The sequence below is a fragment of the Equus asinus genome, chromosome 23, assembly GCF_041296235.1.
Source record: "Equus asinus isolate D_3611 breed Donkey chromosome 23, EquAss-T2T_v2, whole genome shotgun sequence".
Classification (NCBI taxonomy): Eukaryota; Metazoa; Chordata; class Mammalia; order Perissodactyla; family Equidae; genus Equus; species Equus asinus.
Window position 1 is genome coordinate 57,516,838 of NC_091812.1, and position 22,382 is coordinate 57,539,219.

Genomic DNA, 22,382 nt, shown 5'->3' on the forward strand with positions numbered 1-22,382 from the left:
GGAGGTGAGTTGGAAACATCTATCAAATCTAAAAAATGTGCATTAACTTGACTCACCAACTCCATGTATAAAATGTATCCCAAGGACCTAGTAAGACTCTTGTGAGATTTGTCAGAACATTGCTTGATGGCTGAAAATTGCAAACAATGTCAGATTATAGGAAAGAGATATATCCTTATAATGTAATATTATATTTATTAAGGTGGAAGTGTGCATACTATATATGTCAAGTTTAAAAATCAGACTATTGAACAATGTGTATTATACAACCCTTTTTTAAAAAGATAAAACACATGTTTACACACCTACTGATATGCCACAAGATATTAAGAATGGTTCTCTCTGGTTAATGGGATTACAGATAATTTTTATTTGATGTGTGTGTGTTTTATTCAACGAATTTGTATTTTTTCATTCAGAAAAAATATTAAGGGAATCATGGGAAAAAGTTTAAGGAAAAAAAAATCTTTAAAATATCACTAAACCACCATTTAACACATCTTCCAAGTGAGATTATTTTTTTCCTTTTACTAAACTGTACTTTTCATAATTGTTCTTCAATACACATGAAATACTGATACAATAAAAATTGATATAAAAAGACCTGTACACTAATAGGAAGCAAAGTGTTTACAATTCGCCACCTCTTAAACTGTGAAGAGTAAACTCATACTTTTAACCAAGAGTCTATGTCCTACCATATTCAAAGGTACCTAGTATTTCAAAATTGTAGATAAACTTTTTGTACTTAAAATTGCACACTACACTGGACATATTAACAAGAAAACAGTGTACTGTAATGGAACCAGGCTGACCTGGGTTAAACTCTTAACTTTGCCATTTAACTTTGATTTACCCACCTAAATCCCAATTTAACAAAAGGTAAAAGCACAAGTTCTTAATGAAACCAGCAAACAGAATATTTAAAGTCTAGGTACACACGAGCAAAGTGCAATTTAATACTTAGCAAAATACACATCCCCTCTATCTATATTTTACCCATTCTCTTTTGACATTCCAAAAGTTTTTCCTTGGATTAACCTAGACAATCACAAACTTTTCCTCCCTTGTTGGGGAAGAACTGCAATTTGGCATTAAGCCAGGAAATTCATGGTTCTATATACCATAAATGTTGAGAATGCTGTTCAGTATTTTAGGCAAAGTTCTCTTTTTGAAAAGAGCTTTCCCACTTTAAAAAATAGAAATAGTTACACTTCTCTTAAGAAACTGAAGTTCTCTGTGACACAATAAATTATGTAATTAATGGGATGGTTCCCTCTTCGTATTAGTTGCTAGCATGTTTAGAGACCAATTTCTGACACCCTTTCCCTAGGAACTATAGCATGGTATATACACTTTTCTTTTTTTCTCCTATAGTGATCCATCCATTATCTCTACTTCTGAAAAGAGAGATGACATCACCCTCCATTTAAGGGGTTTTGGGAATTAAATACCAAAGTCATTAGCACAGCGCCTGGACCACAGTAGGGGCTCAAAAATACTAATTTTATATGACAGGCTCTGGACTTGCAAATAACATAGTTCGATATATTCTTGCTTGCACCACTGCCTGATAAAATTCAATACATTCCAAATTCCCTTTCAGATAATGGAAATGACCAAAAATAAACAATCAAATCAAAACTAGAATGAACACAATGATGTTATCTCAGATAACAAAGGGCAAAAGAAACTGGATAAGAAGCCTGGAGTTAACCTGGGACCTCATCTGTCTGAACTGATACACGACCTAACATAGCTTTGTAATTTGCTTTTACTTCATCTAAAAATGAGCCATCAAACAAATACACTTTCTATTTATAAATAGAAATGATGTGAATTAAATTATTTTATATCTTTTCAATATTTAGAATAATTTATAACAAACTTAATTTTTAAAAGTTGTATAATTATCCTAAAACAAGACTTTGAAATGTATCAGTGCTGTTGAAAGAATCCAGCAATGAAAATGAGAAGAGCAGAAATTAAAGACAACCACCAACAATTAACCGTTTGGGATACATAAGTAGTAAAAGCAGATTACACACAATAAAAGTCCTTGTCTTCTCCTGTGTGGCTAAGGTACGGAAATTACGCCACTGTAGTTGTTGGGCTGTTGATTATAGCTTATTCTTAATTTGTCTAAACTCCTGAAAAGCTACCCACATTACACAGGAAAATCTCACAGTTCATCAGTGCAAAAATTTTATTTCTCCTTCGTTTCCCCTTCCCCTTCACTTTACAAGATCTGAAATTTTACTTAATCCACAGCATTCTTTTTTATCATCTGTAATCAGTCATGTAAAATGTGAGAAAAAAACACTAATCAATTTAAAATCTCAGCTCCCTTCCCCATCGTTACAGCAAATTTAGGATAAGTCTACAGCATTCACTTACTTTAGCTGGTTCTGACACTGAGGCATACTTTTTTATTTGAGAATCAACGCCTAAAGACTTGGCTAATTGTACAGCATTTGAATCATCACTGATAAGTGTCCCAAGAGCCACAAGAAGTCTAAAAGTGGCTTCCAGGTCTTGGACAACTTCCAAGACTGTGCTAATTACTGACAAGCACTGAGCTTTCCCTTCAATGTTATGGTCTTTATGAAAACAAACAGAATAGTTCAGGGTCAATGTAGCCAGAGCAATGTGAATGTTCTTATTGCTCCCTGATTTCAGTTCTATTGCATGAGACATTAGTGATTCCCTCTGGGACATCATGAGCTTCTGTCCTGCCTGGCCAACAAAACAATTGCAAAAAGTCCTGAGAGCAAGCAGCTGGTTTGCTGGCTTTCCTTTAGGGTTCAGAAGACTGATAAGATGACTGCTGAATTGAGCCCCTTCCTTTTCATTGCAGAAGTTCTCATTCACACTGGGATGTTTAATTGACAGCCGAAGAATGTCAAGTGCAGGAAACACAATATCTATTAAAAAAAAAATCATTAATGTTTATGAAAATCCAGAAAATTCCTATGACTGTTACTCAATTTTTAAGGATTTTATGTTCCTGTTACAAAATTAATACTATTTCAGAAAATGTTAAAAATCATATGCCTGCTTTACAAAATGTGTCTATTTCTAAAGCTCGCATTAATTTTTTTCTTTTTTTTTTTGGAGGAAGATTAGCCGTGAGCTAACATCTGCCACCAATCCTCCTCTTTCTTTTGCTGAGGAAGACGGGCCCTGAGCTAACATCTGTGCCCATCTTCCTCTACTTTTTATGTGGGCGCCTGCCACAGGACAGCCTGACAAGTGGTGCTGCGTAGGTCTGCACCCGGGATCTGAACTGGCAAACCCTGGGCCACCGAAGCAGAATGTGAGAACTTATCCGCTGTGCCACCAGGCTGGCCCCTTAGTTAATTTTTAATATTTATACATACTGGATTTATTGCTACTAGAGCATATATGCATTAAAAATAATGTAACTCTCTTGGGTTATCAAATAGCCTGACACACAGTGAGTATTCAATAAATCCTTGTGGAATGAATGAGATGGTTTTAAAAGTCCTATATCTCAATCAAAGAGTTGAAGAGGAAAAGTTCTTTATAGAAGAATTCCAGTTGACAAACGCTAATAGGATGCTTACAGATTAGTCGAGAGCTTTAAATTCAAGGAATTGGGTCGACACCATCTAAATGAATGCACTAGACAATCTTAGCATCATTAAAAGTGAGCAAACTAGAAATTATGCGCCCAGTGATATAAAAGTAGTATGCAGCATCATTTATAAAGGATAATCACCTAAAAAAATCTATTGAACCAGAATCTAATTATGTCTAATAGAAACTATAGAAATAGAGGAACACAGTAAGTGATCAGCCAAATCTACAATATGGGATTTTGTATGACAAATGATTTTTTTCTCCAATAAATCAATACCATGAAAAAATACTAGGGGAGAGGACACTTTTAGAATTCAAAAGGAATTAAGTGAACTAATTTTTTAAAAAAATAAAAAATACTTACAACAAATGTTTAGCATAGGGTTAAGAGGTCACAAAGAGTTTCCTGGAGTTTGCAGGGGATCCACAAATGCTCTCAAACAGTATACAAAATGGCACACGTATGGGGATCATTATGTCACCTTTAGACTCTCATAAGGCATATGACCAAAACAAGACTATGAATCACAGTGGTATAATAAATCCTTTCTGTGAAGCTTCTCACAGTGCGAATTACAATTCCCCAGGTTAACTTTTATTTAACTAGAAACCCCAGTAATATTGATAGAAATGAAAAGACATATTTCCAGCTTTCTAATCACATTTTAAAGAGTGTTTCTATACCTTCAGGCCAGTTAATAGCTTTCCACAAAATCTGAAGTTGCTGGGCTGTGGGTTTTTCTGAAGAACTATTACATATTAAAGACAGTATTTTTTCAAGAAGTATCAAGTCATCCTCAGTCAACTTCTTTTCTTCAGATGCAGTTCCATTAAGTTCCTTCAGTTTACCTAGAACCCAAAACCATTTCAAAAATTCTCTAACTGTAATTAGCCAGATATAATACATAAATGCCAAAATTTTCAATAAGAGTACTCTACCATACACCATGGGGATGTGAGACTTTCACCGCAATTATCCAAGACCATAAAAATAAGGATAAGGCCTGTGAGTATTTTTAAGTTGAGCACAGTATAAAAAGAAAGGTTACTGTGACGATTTTTATCTTACTTGTTATTTTCTAAGATCTTCTGAAGCTTTCCACTTGGAATAAGTTTTAATGTATATCATATTTGAAATCATTCTGAAGGATTTTCAAAGCATTATCACATCATATATACCCAAGTATCCACCAATGCCCTATTTTCTCAGTGAGAAAATTTCTAACAACTTCTAGTCAACTTATGTCAATTTTTATCATTAACAATGAAATGGTCAAATGTCTATTTATAATATTTAATTTATTGACTAAGTTCCATATGCATATTTGACATCACATTATTTTAAAAACATATTTAATGGAAATATTGCCTTTTCCCACCATATTCAGATTTCATGAAACAATTTCTTTTAAACTCTTCACATGCATCTTCAATATCAGCATCCCTGTCAACACTAATGCTACTCTGAGTCATCTAACACTGCTTCCCCAAAATCTTTATCTCAAAGAATAAAAAAGCCCAAATTCCCACATCACAAAAGGTTTAAAGAGGAAAAATTGTCCAAATTCACAAATGTTTATGAATCATAACTGGAAACTTGGACGTGTTTCAACCATTCTTTGGCATTAAAACTTAGTGGTTAAGTTCACGCGCTCTGCTTCAGTGGCCCAGGATTTCACCGGTTCAGATTCTGGGTGCAGACATGGTACCACTCATTAGTACATGTTGAGGTGGTGTCCCACGTGCCACAACTAGAAGGACCCACAACTAAAAAATATACAACTATATACTGGGGAGGTTTGGGGAGAAAATGCAGGGAAAAAAAAGATTGGGAACAGTTGTTAGCTCAGGTGCCAATCAAAAAGAAAAAATTTTGTTAACACTAAGAATATTCAAAATAAAGTTTATAGTCAAGTGTAGCTTAACAACAGGAATACATTCTGAGAAATGTGTCATTAGGCAATTTCGTTGTCATGAAAACGTCATAGAGTGCACTTACACAAACCTAAATGGTACAGCCTACTGCACACCTAGGCTATATGGTATTAATCTTATGGGACCACTGTCATATATGTGGTCTGTCATTGACCAAAACACTGTTATGCAGCACATGACTATACTTAAGGAAGCAGGGGCGAGCCCCGCGGTGCAGAAGTTAAGCACACACGTTCCGTTTCGGTGGCCTGGGGTTGGCAGGTTCAGATCGAGGGTGTGGACATGGCACCATGTGGCAAGCCATGCTGTGGTAGGCATCCCACATGTAAAGTAGAGGAAGATGGGCGCAGATGTTAGCTCAGGGCCAGTCTTCCTCAGAAAAAAGAGGAGGATTGGCAGATGTTAAGTCAGGGCTAATCTTCCTCGGGAAAAGAAAAAAAAAAGGATTGCAAAAAGCAAGAGACCTTCTAGATTTGTATAAGACTTGAAAAATGTCAAGTTGTCTAAAAGTGTGCATATACTTCTTTATTGTTCAAAATAAAGCAATTGAGAAAAGAATTATGAATTATTTTTATAACAATAGCATGAGGGTAATTCTGACCAAAAAACCCCCTGTCTTCTATTCAGGTATGTATGCTATCTTATTTCAATTAATTCTCACCATAATCTTTGTGGCAAACAGAACTAGTAGTACTCTTAGTCCAAAAAAATACCCTGTCATTTTGTTTTGAGAAAAACAAATTAACAGAAAAGGCAACCAAAGTCAACAGAGCAATTTCATTTTTAATGGGCAATTTAAACAGCCTTTTATTATTATTTCTAAGGGCCACTAATTTTTTTTTTTTTTTTTTTTTTAAGATTTTATTTTTTCCTTTTTCTCCCCAAAGCCCCCCGGTACATAGTTGTGTATTCTTCGTTGTGGGTTCTTCTAGTTGTGGCATGTGGGACGCTGCCTCAGCGTGGTCTGATGAGCAGTGCCATGTCCGCGCCCAGGATTCGAACTAACGAAGCACTGGGCCGCCTGCAGCGGAGTGCGCGAACTTAACCACTCGGCCACGGGGCCAGCCCCGTCAAAAGGGCCACTAATTTTTTAAAGACAAGATCTTTAATTTTTAAATGCTTTACTCATTTGTTTTCAGTATTTTTTTTTCCTGAAAACATTAAGAGCTTTGGGGACACTATTTACATTTTTCCCCTTAATTTTTTTCCACATTAAGTCATCATAAAGCATTTACTTTATATTTGTATAAGGCTTCTTACAAAGTATTAAGGGTCTACTATTGGATTGTGTATTTGTAGTCGACACAGTTGTGTAATACCACAATACAAGCCTCTATCACGTTAAGCACCAGTTCCCAGCGCATGTTAGGAGGAAAAACAGCTTGAGTGCATCCCAAAAAAGTCTGTCGATATCTGAGAGAACTATTTAATTAAAATACACTTACCTAATATTTGTGTAGGGTTTGCTTGGTCAAAAGTGACAGCTTCTTTTTTAGGGAAATAAATATTCACTGTTTTAGACGAAGCTGACCGGTAGGCACTATTCCCTATTTACAAAACAGAAGACAATGAAAATTTGACAGAATGGTCAAAAATCAGATTTTTCTAATTGTGTGACTTTGTTTTCACAGTTATTGAGATATTTAACTACTCAGTGCATGCAAAAAAAATAACAAGTCATCTTAGAAAAAAAGAAAAATAAATCATTCACAGGATACTGTTTATATTTGTTGGTATAAAAAATTTTAGTTTTTGGAACGGGAGCTTACATGTAAAACAAAGCCTTTTCAGTTCAAAAGGGAGCTTACATGTAAAACAAAGCCTTTTCAGTTCAAATTTTGTACTTCTCTCATATTTTTAACATTCAATCTAAATTATACATTTTAAAAGATCAAAGAATACAAAACAATTATGAAACTTTCCATTCCCATCTTCCCTAAGGCATACTGATCTCATTCTTCTCATGTCTTTTACTGCTGGTTCTAAATGATCTAATAGTCATTGCCATTTTCTACATTGTTTTTATAAATCCCCCCAAGGTGTAAGTTCCTGAAAGGCAAGAGTCCTAGCCTTTTACCGTTTTTACTCAAGTCCCTATTATAGTAACCGAAACTCAGCATCCGATGATGAACTAATAACTGGTCCAAGATGAAAATTCAGCAACACACAGTGAACAAGCTACTTTGACTAAAGTGCAATTTAAATCTAATTTATACCTCACTTACATTTCAAATCTTAATTTATTATACATTTTTATTCTAATGTAAAACTAAGGCATTTTGCAAAAATGTGAATAAAACATTTTAATCTTGTGAGTATATTAGAAATAGAAAGGGGGAAGGCAGATAAAGATAGAGGAAGTAGGGAGATAAGTGCACAAAATTAATTTGAACTGCTTATAAAACATAAACTATTTACTGACATGATCAAAGATGAGCTCTATAGACACTGCCTGCACTCCTGGTCATTACAGTCGACTTGTGGTAAGGAGAACGCAAATCAAATGTTGTCCAAACACTTAAGTACAGTGCAAGGTTCCCTGAAGGAAAAGAATAAGGTGAAATGGGAGTTTATGACGGAGCAGGGGATCTGAAAAGGGGCATATGCAAGTGTCCAGGAAAGTTTCACTGAGTCCGTTTAATAAATACTACACGGTAAAATTAGATAAAAAAGAAAAAGGAAGGAAAAAAGAAACAACTGTGGTCTATATAAAGCAAAGGCACAAGTATTCCAAAAGGGAGCAGCGTGTCCAAAACTCCTGAAGTAGAAAATAGCATGGCATGCTTAAGAAGCTGATACAGGCCAGTGTGGCTGGGCAGAAAAACGGCAGAGAGGAATGTGATGCAAGGAAAAGATTCCAAGGGAAGCCATTCAAGGGTTTTAATCAAGGGAGAGGCATAGACAGAGTCAGAAAAGATCACTGGCTGCAGTACAGACCACTGAGAGACCAATCTGGAGGCTATTAGTTCATCAGTCTAGGTGAGAGATGACTATAGCTTGGATGAGGGTACATCAAGGCCCAGTAGACACACCAAACTGTTAAAGATTGTAACTTGTGAAAAATGGGACGAAGCACTGTTAAATCTAGACTCCATTGTCATGAACAGCTACAGCTAACAATCACTAAGCATTTCTTCTGTACAAAGTGGTTTACATATATTTTGTAATTTAAAGCTCTTAACAACTCTAGGAGGTAGATATTACCTCACCTTTACAAATGAGAGAAACAGAGGCACAGAAACAGAATGACTTGCTCAAAGGAAAATAGTTAAAAAGTAGTGGAACTGAGATCTGAATGTAAGCATTTTTACTCCAGAGTCCTTAATCTTAACTGCTTTGTTATACTTCAATACTGCCAGCCACTGTTATTTTTGCAATGAAAAACAGTCTACAAAATCACATACCAAGTTCTTACGAAGAGTGTTGGTTTTTTTGGTATTTAATTTACTATGCTCAATAATATATGTTATACATATTCTCTTGTATAAAATAATAAATAGGGAATAATATATGCCAAGAGATCTGTCAAACTTGCAAGAGATGAACCACAAATTTAGCTCTGCGTTTCCTGGCAGCCAATACAGGGGAAACCATGCCTGCATATATTCAACAATGATGAATAATTAAGATATGCCAGACTCCAGCCTACACATTAAGGATAAAAAAATAGTAAGTTGCTCAGGAGAAGCCCTAAATTATAAAAGCATATTCTTCTCTGAGTCTTCTTAAAGAGAACAATGTATAATGTAGTGAATAATATTCTCAACACATTAAGTAATAACGAAAGGCGAGAGATTGGAATAAACTCAGAGTTTGTAAGGATAGTGAGGAAACCAGTCTTACTCCAGGAGAACAGCAGTTTTCAATTCTGGCTGCACATGAGAATCACATTAGAAGATCATAAAACTACCCCTGCCAAGGCCCCAACCAAGAGCAGTATTAGACCAAGTGAGCATCTCTGGGGACAAGGTGAAAGTACTTTTTTTAAGCTCCCTAGATGATTCTAATGTGCAGTAATGACACACCTCTGAGAACACACTAGAAGCCAAGTCAAGAAGTTTGATATTGATTTACTATATAAAAAGTTCTCCAGCAAGAAAAAGACCTATTTTCTTAACCTTTCATTAAATAGTTTTAATGAATTTTAAAAATCTAATAAAAAAGAAAAAGAGATGAAATGTGTGTACCTGTAAATGGATCAACTCCAGTCATGGCAGTTCCCGTACCTGCAGAGCCTGGCACATAACGACCACCACCTAAAATGCAACAATACTTCTAGTAAGCACAGGTAACTGCAGATTATAAAGTTCAAACTGCTCCTTCCTTACACAGAATAACTTATTTTCATTATCAGTCACACTTCAGAATCACGTCTTAAGAAATGGGCTGTAAACTTAATACAGGAAAACGCTTAGAATAGTGCCTGGCCCAGAGTTAGTGCCCAAGAAATGTTAGCCAGAAAAGCAATTCTCAAGTTACCAAATAAACACGAGATGCCTTATATACTATAACTACAGAAGTTTCATGAACTACAAAAGCATTAGTGGATTGGAGAGAAAGAAATTAAAAGGTTTCCATATTGAAATGTGAACACTAGTCTACTGAAACAGAGAGGATTAGCTGGCACATAAGACAAATGCTGATGCAGGACTACGAACATCTCCAAATCCTGCTGATTCTCTCTGCATTTGTATTTCATGTTCCTTTCTTTCCGTTTTCAGTGAGACAGCCACAAGTACAATCTTAAATGTGACACTGGGCTACTGTCGCAGCATCCCTAACTCTTACCTTATCTCTTTCCTATTTGTCTTATGTGTTCTAGGCCCTGACTTCAATATCTAGGAGTCGGTATAACTGGTATACCCCCTACAGAAAAAGCAAAGAAAACTAAAAAACAAAACAAAAACCTCGGAGATAAATAGGATTAATTAAAATGATGAAGAACCCAGAGTAAGCAGATTTGCTGAGTTTTTACTATATGCTGGCCTGCAAGCTAAGGATCTTATACGCACATCCTCATTTAAGTATTAACTAGATCCTACTATTATTCATGATATTTTAGAAGAGGAAGACTGAATAACTTTCCCAAGGCATTAAGAGGTAAAGTGCAGTCCCACACTTTTCTAAATGTGGTTCTCTGGCAACCTGTTCAATATGCAGATTCCCAAGGCCCACCCACAATAACCTAGCGTTTCTCCATATTCCAAATTGGCTTCACTTCAGAAACCTACAGGGAGCTTTTAAAACGACCTAACAGCAAATCACACTGAAGACCATTTAATCAGAATCCGTGGGTGAGGGATCAGGGCATGAGTATTTTTAACCTCCTCACTAACCTAGTCTATCAGATCTCTCTGTGCATAGGACCTTGAGATAAGTAATTTAAACAGGCATCCCATGAGATTCCAATTGACATCAGAAGTTTGAGAACCACAGAGATAAAGAAAAGAAAAAGGAATTGAGATTGACCTTAAATCGTAAGCCAGATGGAGAAACCTTCTGGCCCTAGTGCTGCTGGCAAAGTTGGGGAACATCATCATCAATAATAATAGCCAACTATACTGAGGGCTTAAACATATTCCATGCATTTTGCTGAACACTTTACTTATATTATACTATTTAATTCTCATAATATCCTAACGTGGTGGGTGTTGCTATCTATTATTTATCATAGTGAGGGCCAGTTATCCTAATAATTCCATAATTCTCTTGGACATTTAGTATGTTATCTTGCATATCTCCATAATCACTGCATCTTCTGAGTTACCGACACTGTGCAATAGTGAATCATGCTCCAGTTATGATGGCCCCAGGAGTTTTTTTGATTTTGCTGGTATTGTTTGAAGCTTGTATGGTGTTTCCGTTCCAAAAAAAAAGCCACCAATAAGATTCAGGAATTCTGTTGTTCTAAGTTTCAGGACATGACTGTGCCTGATATGCTGACAGAGCAAGTCATCTTACCTCCTCTTCAGATCCTCACTACCTTTCCAAATTGCATTATGTCATCAAAGACTTCCTTAACAGCCATTGTGCCATCACAACATTTAGCTTGCTAGTTGGTTTTTGTAGTCCAATGGTTAGCAATGCACAGGGTGCAGCTATTTGCAGCTAGGCCACCAATTCATTCACAAGAGAAAGGAAGCTCACTGAGAGCAATCCACAACTTCAGGACACTGACCTGAGGTTGTGTGTTGGTCCAATCTATGGTTTAGAGAGGACTATACGTTGTCACTTTAAGTAATCACAGTACTAAGTCTGCAATGTCAATGGATACCATAAACGCTACAGGTCTCTTCCCAAATTTGGTTTATTGTCCAGGAACTCTGGCTGAAGATCCAAGAAGAGCATCCTAATATATATCAAAACCTATTCTGAAAACAAGAGACTTCTTCAGCTGCATTAAAGTCCAAATCAGACAATCTTTTTCCAGTAGTGTTGACACTGAAGCACGCATACTTTGGCAAATAAAGTCACTTTGAAGAGACACACCAACACTTCCAGGGCTTCATGAAGGCCATTAATAACTGAGATTAAGCAGACTAATGCTGAGTAGCTGGGTGAACTGGCTCCTTCCATGCTAAGGCAAAATATGCCTGGGCAGACTTCTTGACTGCACTGCTCCATCCAGTATCACGGACTCACATGGCTCCTTCTCTGCTCGTGATCGGGGGCAGCTCGCCACTGACAGCACTCATGCTGTGTCTTGGTTGGTGGGTTCCCCTATTATCCAATTTCACAGATAAAAAAAATACGCTCAGATGGGTTAAATAACTTGCCAACTTCTCATAGCAAGTAAGTAGTAGAGTCAGATTTTAAACCAATGTCTCTCTGACTCTAAAAACTATGCTCTTAATGACTCTGCTCTCCTTGAGGGAAGGACCACTGGAGAAAACGATGAGTTCTAATAATATGCTATGTAAAAGTCATGAGGAAAGCTACAAAAGTACTCCAGGAAAAAGCAAAAATTAGAAGTCAAAAAAAAGGAGATCCATCAAAATTGGAAATATAGATAAGGGAATTATCACAGTTATTGGATGATATCCCCAAAATGTAAAACCATATAATGCAAAATGTTACACATTCACTGCAGAAAGATTTATTAATCAAAACTGCATCCCACCTGTAAAAGGATCTGCCGCAGGCAGCATATTAGAAGATCCTGATGAAGAGCCTGGAACATACCGACCACCACCTGTACATGCAAACAAAGGAAAAGCTGAAGTGTGTGAAAGTCTGGAGTTTCATATACAGCACAATGCTTACATTAGAAGAATCTAAGCTTGGAGAAAAACAGGAGTGGAAGGCTGTCACATGCTAGAATAACAGGAATTACAGTCAGATGTCTATTTTGTGTGTGCGCGTGAGGAAGCTTGGCCCTAACCTAACATCTGCTGCCAACCATCCTCTTTTTGCTTGAGGAAGACTGTTGCAGAGCTGATATCTGTGCCAATCTTCCTCTTTTTTATGTGAGATGCCGCCACAGTGTGGCCTGATGAGTGGTGCTAGGTCCATGCCCAGGATTCAAACCCACAAACCCTGGGCCGCCAAAACAGAGCACACGACTTAACCACAACACCACTGGGCTGGCCCCAGAAGTCTTATAGTTGGAAAAACTAGTAAGAAACTAAAATTTCAGTGGTTCTCCAAGTTTTTTTTCTTAACTTTAATACTTTATTGTATCTTAGTCCCTGCACTTAAATAGTAAAATAACTCAATATCAAATATAAAAACAGAAATTGCAGGTGGTCTCTGACCTGAAATAATATACACATACAGTCAGCTCCTGTTCCTGTTCCTATACAAATTCACTAAAATTCCTGCTGTTGCTGTTGCTATCAAAACCACAGGCATCAAATGTTAATCTTTCAGAGAACCCCTGGACTCATTAACTCGTGTCAAACAGCGCATTCAGTCTGGGGATCCAACAGGGAACAAGATTGCTTGTATCTGCTGAAGCTCACAGCCTACTAGAGAAGAGAATTACAAAGGGGATGCCTGCTACAAAGGAAATGGATTCCCACATATACGTTTACCAATGTGTGGTGTGTGTGTATATATGTTGTTAGTACCTCAGGGAAATAATCAGAGGCATCCGCAAAAAGATATATGTAAGGATGCTTATAAAGTCAGAGTATCAGAAGAGCAAAAAAAAAAAAAAAAAGCCAAACAGTTGTTAGATTCCCAGACGGAGCCAGCTGCTTTAATATCTGTCCTCCATCTCACAAAATAGCTTACACAGTACTGTACTCACGTGTTCATTCTTTTGTACTATAGCCTGAAATTCAAGTAACAGAAATATCCAGGTAATAAACACCTTATTTTTTTCCTTTTTCTGTCAAGTGCAACTACTGGGAGGGTCACATCGTTTATAGTTCAGTGGTGAGTCAGTCTGATAATTCTGTTTACAAGTCAACATGCAGATGAGACTAGATTTATTATGTGAAGAGGCAATGGAATTTTGAACTAGAGGAAGAGGAGATAATTGGGAGCACGAAGTATCTACAAGAGAATAAGCAAAATGAGGACTATAAAGGACTTGAGACAGGAGGAAGATACAGGATCCTTGTAAAACAAGGAAGAGCACTCGTACACGAAAAATGGAGTTAGAAATAACAGCAGGAAAACATTAACAATAAAGTGCCAATTTCAAAATTGTATTTAGAGCTGGCCCTGTACCTAAGAAAAGAGGAAGCATTTTATTTCCTCTTGTACCACAGCCTCAGTTCCCAGGACCCAGAACTCAGGCTAATGCTACTAGGATTATAATCCATTTCCAAGGAGCCAGGACTCAGACTAGCACCACTAGAATTATAATTCATGAACTGGCATGAGAACCTTATCCCATTTACAACATTTCAGACACTGTACACTATGTTACAAACAGCTGACTGAGCTAATTACAAACATATAAAATGAACATGTAGAATATAAATCACATACAAATTAAAACTATCCACAATTCAGTCTTAGATTTGATGTACAATTAACCAATTGAGCCTCATGTGAAAACAAAATTTCGGTTTACTAAAATTTCACCAAAAAATATATTATATATATATATATATATATATATTTTTTTTTTTTTTTTTTTTGAGGAAGATTGGCCCTGAGCTAACATCTGCTGCCAATCCTCCTCTTTTTGCTGAGGAAGCCTGGCCCTGAGCTAACATCCGGGCCCATCTTCCTCTACTTACTTTTTTTTTTTTTTAAAGATTTTATTTTTTTCCTTTTTCTCCCCAAAACCTCCCGGTACATAGTTGTTATATATTCTTTGTTGTGGGTCCTTCTAGTTGTGGCATGTGGAACGCTGCCTCAGCGTGGTTTGATGAGCAGTGACATGTCCACGCCCAGGATTCGAACCAACAAAACACTGGGCCGCCTGCAGTGGAGCGCACGAACTTAACCACTCAGCCACGGGGCCAGACCCATTCCTCTACTTTCTACGTGGGACTCCTGCCACAGCATGGCTTGACAAGTGGTGCCATGTCTGCACCCAGGATTGGAACCAGTGAACCCTGGGCTGCCAAAGCAGAACGTGCAAACTTAGCTGCTACACCACCAGGCCAGCCCCTAAATATAGATTTTTAAAAGAAGCAACTATATAAAGGAATTTACAAGTTTCTTTTCCTTTTAAACAAATGAATTAAAATTTCTTCATTTAGTTTACAGTGTGGCTGTATTTTTGAAAGAGAACAATTTACAATTGTTTCTACAAATACAGAATTACTATATGTGAGGCTTAAAAATATGAATGTGAAGTAAAAATCTGTTGTAGATCTTGGCTTTTATTTAAACAGCAATCATAATGGGTATTTAAACACATGAACAAAAAAGAAAATCAACACTGATGGAAGTTCGTAAGACTTAACACAAGCCTAACTTACCTGTAAATGGATCAGAAAAACTGGTGTTCCCAAGCCCCAGCATTTGACCTTTCGTATTATCAATAATAAATTTAGCCACTTGATCCAAAAACATGGGATTCAAATCATTCTTCTGCAAGAAGTTGTATGCAGCTAACCAGGGATCATCAGTGATGTTATATGGCAATTTATATGATGGTCCACCTTCATTGACATCAATTGAGAAAACATAATCAAATTCCTTTAATTGGAATATAAGAAGGAGATAAATGATTACTAACTTATCTGTTCATATATATTAGTGGCATATATAACACAAATGTTATGTGTTCTTTATTTTAATAATTATAGTACTTAAACTTTCTCCAAAACGCAATGCTAAAATCTTTTGCTTGGCACATAACAGCAAGCACCTCTGTGTGCTGCAAGATTAGTATTTCACTGGGAGTGAAGGTGGGGGACGGATTACGACTACGTATTAATTCTAAGGCCAAAGGTGCGTTTCCAGTTGGTTGATCTCAAGGCCACAAGTATTAGCTATTACCATGCTCCACTCATCAAAACATGCTGGCATTATAAGCACTGCCCTGCAGGGTCCTCATGTCATGTCAAGTTAAATACGGTTGGGCATGAAGCATTGGACTAAAGGTGGCACAGAAGCTCCTAATCCAAAATGGTTGGGAGCAGCTTACGTATGGAAACTACTAATCTGTTTATCAAATGCAGTTCTCTCTACATAAAAACAGAGTTTTAAAAAAATCTATTACAAGACAGGAAAAAGAGAGAATTTCCCATAGAAACATATTTTAAAAGGTCAAAACACCAAAGAGAATTTTATAGCATGGGGAAAAGGGAAAAGAAAATCTTAATTTGTCTAATGCTTGAAGATAATGGTAATTAGAAAGTAGAAGTCCACATACTTTCCCTTCATATAAAACTTTTCCAGATGTTTGCTGAGTAGCACCAGATGAGCCAACAACATCACCAATTTTTATCCACCTTCCTTCACTGACACTCCACTGATAGGCTTCGACTTTCTCCCCATCTCTGATTAGACGAGTCTGTCCTTCTCTAGTACCTTAAAACAAAAATTTTAAGAATCAAAGGTAGAATGCAGAGAAAAATTCAGAAACATTTAGATAGAAAATTTTTAACATTAAAATTTACACATAAAAGATAATATGTATTTTGGTTTAATAGAAAATTTTATTTAAAAAAAGATTTTAAAATGTAATTCTACTGGAAAGTGACCAAAAAGGTAATAGTTAAAAGGAAACTTTATTAAAGGAATGTTAAAAAAAAATGTGATTTTACTAGAAAGTAGCTGGCCCATTGAAAATAAAACAAGTTTTATTACTCAGTATCTTCTGACAACACTTTCATTTCAGTAAATCACTCTCCACTCTTCTTGCTGATCAGGCCAAAAAGTGTCGAAGGGTCTGATTCCTCTTTCTCTCAACCCCACAGTGAAACCTTCAGCAAATTCTCTCAGCTCTATCTTTAAAATATATCTAGAAAAGTACTTCTCACCATCTCCGTAGCTACCCACTGGTACCCTATCATTTCTCAGCTAGACTGATTCAATGGCCTCCTACTCCTGCCCTGGGAGTCCCAGTCTATACTCGACCTGGCAACCACAGAAATTCTTTCACAAGTTTAAGGAGCTCCTGACACTCCTCTGCCATAGACCTTTCAATGACTTCCCATCACACTGTCGGTTAAAGCCTAAGTGCTTGAGCGGCGTACAAGGCCAGACAGAATCTGCCCCCACCATCCCCTCTGACCCCATCTTCCACTACTCCTCCCTCATCTCATCACCGTCCGTCAGCCACAGAGTCCGCACTGGCTGTTTATTCTGCCTATGACTCTCTCACACAGACGCTGGCAAGATTTGCTCCCTTGCCTCCTTAAGGACCTTACTTGAACGTTACACTCTCAGCAAGGCCTTCAGTGGCAGAGACAGCTAGCGGTCCTCCAGAGACTCATGCTCCTCTTCCACAGGGTAGCACCGTAGCTGTCTAGTGAGACTACTCAGCCCCCTTGCATCTGCCAGTCCCTAGCTGTCACACACTGAGTAATGGTCAGTGGAATCTGGGTGAGTGTGATACAGGCCAGTTCTAGGCCTGGTCCATCACCTTGTACTCTAGTCTCTCTTACCCTGTCTGGTGGCTGGATGTCTATACTCGAGGTGATCTTGGAAGCCACATGTCGAAGATGGTGGTTTCCAACAGCCTGGGTCCCTGAATGAGCGTGAGGAGCAAAATTACTCTACAAACATGCTCCAGAATATCCTGCCGGCAAGTGAACTTTAAATGGGCAACAAATAAACTTCTCTTGTGTGAAGTCACTGAGATTTTGGGGTTATCTGTGATGGGAGCTAGTGCTATCATTATACATTCCCTGACAGTTGTATTTAAGATTATACAACAGCCCCAACCCTGCTTTATTTTTCCCATAGGACTTAGCATCATCTTACATACTTACACGTCCCTTTGGCTATCTGTTGCTTTCCCTAGAGCTTAGAATAATGCCTGGCACACATTAGGTACTTGGTAAGTATTTACTGAATGTATATATATATATAGTGATGAAAAGACTACATTTTTGTAAAAAACTGTAAGAATGTTAAAAACAGGATATAATGCAGCAGTTCTCAAACTTTTAGTTTCAAGATCTCTTTATAGTCACAAAGTTATTCAGAAGAACAAAGAGCTTTTTCTTATGTGGGTTATATCAATTGATTTATGGGATTTGATATTTAAAATGAGAAGAGTAAAAAATGTATTTACTTCATGAAAAACAATAGATCTATTACATATTGAATAATAGTTTAATGAAAAATAAAATGTATTTTTAGAAATTTAGTGACAAGACTGTCATTGGTTTAGATTTTTGTAAATCTCTTTACTGTCTCTCTTACTAGAAGACAGCTGGACTATCATATCTGCCTCTGCATTCAATCTGTAGTTTTGGTGGAAGCATATGAAGAAAATCCAGCCTCACAAAGATAGTACAGTTGAAAAAGAGAGGACTAGTTTAATAGCCTTTTCAGAAAAATGTGGAAAATCAACAAGCAGTAGGTCCTTGAAGTTTACAAGATAGAATCTGAAACCATACCAATGAATTTTTCATGCTCTATTACACTAAAATCTATTGGTCTATCTTACACTTTGAATGACTCTTTTATCCACGAACTTATCATTTGGAAAATATTGGTTCACTGAGATATCCAGATCTTCCACGTTTATACATTTTATTATTCAACATCAAAAAATCCCATTTGTTAATATTACCACTGATATCATTAGAACAGTCTTCTAAGTACTGGGAAACTGTCAAGCTCCTGGTGGCAGATAAAAATTTCCCAAAATTTCAATTTTCACTTGGAAGTTTGAATTTTACCTTTGGCAACAAATGCCGTCAGATGTTTTCCTTAAAGTGACATGTTCACTTTGTTCATTTTCAAAACATGTAAGCCAAATACAAGCCTAAATGACCATAGTTAGTGGTTCTTTGAAATAAAAGTGGCATTCCATGAAAAAAGGGAACAGTTCAGCTGGCAACTCAAATGACTGCACAACACCGATCCCTGAGACACCATGGTACTTTGGTACACTTTATGGGTACTTTACATTGTCATCCAGAATATTAAAAAAGACATGTAATAAAAGGGTCAAGAGGTAATAAAATTAACCTTAATGCTTCAACAAGGACATTCTTAAGGGCAGATGGCATTTTTTTTTTTTTACTATGACTGTATGCCAATGAAGAACACAAGGACCACCAGAGTATGTGGGGCCACTGCCTTGATTTGTATATTCAGGAGCCAGCAGTTTTACCCATTGGTGCTTTTGTACGTAAGTGCAAATGTTAACACAGTGTAAAGTCAAGTAACATCTTAGTATTGTAAAGTTAGTTTTGACCTTATGGACACCCTGAAAGGATCACAGAATTCTCAGGGGTCCACAGACCAAGTTCTGAGAAATGCTGATACAATGGATCAGGGACATATCCAACCCCAGACTCACATGAGACAGCTGCTGTCCTCTGATTTCAAATTCAAATGATCCCCAACTCACTAAGAAGACATTGCTTTCTTTAAACTCACTTTTATTTTGAGTCTGCATAATCTCTCTCAGGGAATCCAATCAACCAAAAAGTATTAAATGAGTGACTTTTGAGTACCTATATATGAGCTAACACTGGGAAATTTACTTAAAAAATCAAAAACAAGATTTCTATTTATGGGGAGCTTAGGTCAAAGTCTTCAAAACTGTGTGTGAGAGGGGAGAACATGGTTTCTCATAGTGGTTATACGTAATGGTAAAAATTCTCAAAAATCAGTATCTGGCAATGAGAATAGCACTGAATGACTAGCAAAACAAGCGTTTTTTTCTTATTACCCTAGTTATTCCAAAAGTCAAATATGGTAGCATCTTTTACTACTAGACACACTAAAATATTTACCAGGTTCATTCAGATGCTCCCTCCCAGGAAGCTGCTCGGCATTGATGTCCCCTAAATCACCAGTTTTGGAGTCAATGGTTGCCTGAGAGAGTTCTTTCTCAAAAGCCTTGATTTCCTCAGCACTTGCTGTCCGATCTTCTGATTCTGTAAACACTCTAATAATGCCATCACTACAAGGGAAAACAAACTGATTTTACGTCATTGTCAGTGTATTAACATTATCATACCTGAATGATGCAAAACAAAAATCATCTGTATCTGTGAATAGGAGAAACACTACCATGTATTTATTACTGGGTGCAGCACTACGCTGACTTCAGCACATGCCACCCTTTACTTTCTAAAGCAACGTACAGAGTGGAAAAAGACTATTTAAAGGAAAAGTTAATGACAAAGGACAGAGAAATAAATATTAAACACAATTTCCAACTCCAAGTGAAATATTTAACCTCATAAAAATCTAGAGATACAGTGTACACTTTTAAAGTCAATATTACGTATGGTAATTAAGAAGGTATGAAGAAGGGTAGTGGGCTGGTTTACTTTATAAAGAGCTTGAATACCCAACAGAAGTCTTAGAAAACAGCAGAATGTTGAATATGTGTTCACTAGGGAAACACGGAGTCTGTCTTCACTATGCTATCAACTACCAACGTAACCCCAATCAAGAGAAAAACGGCCTCGCCTTTGCACGAGATGGCAGTCCTCAACCTCTGTCCTCAGCAGAATGAGTTCATCTCCACGATTTCTCTCCTAACTTCTGGGGTAGGGAAGGCAAGTTAGCTGCTTTCAACTTACTAATCCCACCCAGTTCTACAGAAAAGTTTGTTTCTTACTCAGCCTTCCACCAACATCAATTTCACCTTTCAATTTATTTTCTTCAACTTTAAATATACTTGGGGGAAAAAAACTAAACCAACCAATCAACCCCCGGCCCAGCTGAAACGTAAAACATCTCCACTTTACTGGACCCTCTTTTTCTTGCCTTCAACACCAGAGGAGTGTATAATGCTTTCTTTCACCCATTTCCTCAAACAACTCTTTATCTGTCTCCTCTTATTTAACTTTCTATAATTTTCTACCCAAATGTGACATCAAAAAAATCACTAAAAACATCCTTCAACCAAATCTAAAAGCTTGTCTAACTTTCCATTCTTTAACCCTCACGTACTTGACAGTGACCATAATCTCCCTCGCAAATCTCATTCTCCATCTCTGAACGTCAACATCTGGATTCCTTTTTCTGTTTAGCCTACGGGCTTCCCTTTCTCTACCCACGGTACATCACAAGATTCGGTCCTTAGTTTTCTGTTCCACCTCCTCTGTTTCTTCCCTCAGAGAAAGGTGTTCTATCGCCTGAGTTTGGCAGTTCTGTGCTAATCTTTATCTTCAGTCTCAGTTGTTACAGCTGGCTCCAGTCCACTATGGTCCACTGGCACAAGTGTGGCTCATCAACCCTCAGACGTCAGGAAGCCTAAAACCCAAGTCTTCACCTTCTGCATTAAACCAATTCTACCACTTCCCATTTTTATTAATGCAGACTTCCAATCACCAAGTCTGAAGCTTCATTGTTTTCTTTCATCCCTTTCTGATCATTTCCTCTGCATTATTTCATTTCTCAGTCTCTCATCCATCAGCATTTTGGGGCTAGTATTTCATAACTTTACATTCCACTATTGCAACTGCTTTCTAAATTGCTTTCCTGTCCACTGTCACCACTAGTTAAATCCAACATACATATTTAATAATTCACAAGCTCTGCTTTAACCATATTACTTCTTGCTCAAGAGCTACACCCTTTAATACCAAGTACTGAATCTAAAAAATGCCTGGCATTCTAGGGTCTCCATAATTAAGCCCCTTGCCTAATGACCACTATTCCCCAGCATTAGTCTCCACCATTTTCCTTCACCTCCTACACATGTCACTTTCATTCCATGCCACATCTTTACTTACACTGTTTCTTTTGATAGAAATTCTCATTTCCCTTCTTACTGATTATCTTTCAAAATCCAATTCAAATTTCTTCTTCTCCAGAAAGTTTTCCCACACTAATCTCTACCTTCTCTAACTTCTTTTGCATTCAATGTTGTGACTACACAGCTTGCGGTACAATACTAGTATAATACATCATGTCGTAATAGTGTAAAAGCTGTTACCCTACCACTGTTTTGTCCAGTAACAGTAATAAGCATATGGTCTCCCCAATTCATCTGAAATATTCATGGCTTACCTCTGTGCACTCTAATGTCTACCAAAGGCCTATCTGTAAATGAGCATTATTTATTCATTGACTAGAATATAAATACCTCGCACCAACTACAATGTCACCATTGTCTAGCACACAGCAGCACCATATAGACTGAGCTGGAAGTCGGATTGTTTGAGCACATTCCCCACGTTTCCAGATTCTCAGAGATCTGTCTTCTGCTGTTGTCACAAAATCTAAAATTCATGAATATAGGAAAAATTAGTTTGAACAAATAAAATTAAGTACATTTATACATACCATCT

The 22,382-nt window shown here is 37.1% G+C and overlaps 1 protein-coding gene across 1 annotated transcript in view; it reads right to left on the reverse strand.

Moving 5' to 3' along the window:
• Positions 1 to 346: 346 nt before the first annotated feature.
• PLAA (phospholipase A2 activating protein) overlaps positions 347 to 22,382 on the reverse strand; it is a 41,189-nt gene continuing 19,153 nt past the window's right edge. The window contains exons 6-14 of the mRNA XM_014853383.3: positions 22,178 to 22,313; positions 19,869 to 20,038; positions 16,322 to 16,479; positions 15,423 to 15,642; positions 12,659 to 12,730; positions 9,726 to 9,794; positions 6,984 to 7,085; positions 4,288 to 4,452; positions 347 to 2,924 (exon numbers count right to left, since the gene is read on the reverse strand). Coding sequence (XP_014708869.3) covers positions 2,359 to 2,924; positions 4,288 to 4,452; positions 6,984 to 7,085; positions 9,726 to 9,794; positions 12,659 to 12,730; positions 15,423 to 15,642; positions 16,322 to 16,479; positions 19,869 to 20,038; positions 22,178 to 22,313 — 1,658 coding nt within the window. The 3' untranslated portion in view covers positions 347 to 2,358. The remainder of the gene's footprint in view (positions 2,925 to 4,287; positions 4,453 to 6,983; positions 7,086 to 9,725; positions 9,795 to 12,658; positions 12,731 to 15,422; positions 15,643 to 16,321; positions 16,480 to 19,868; positions 20,039 to 22,177; positions 22,314 to 22,382) is intronic.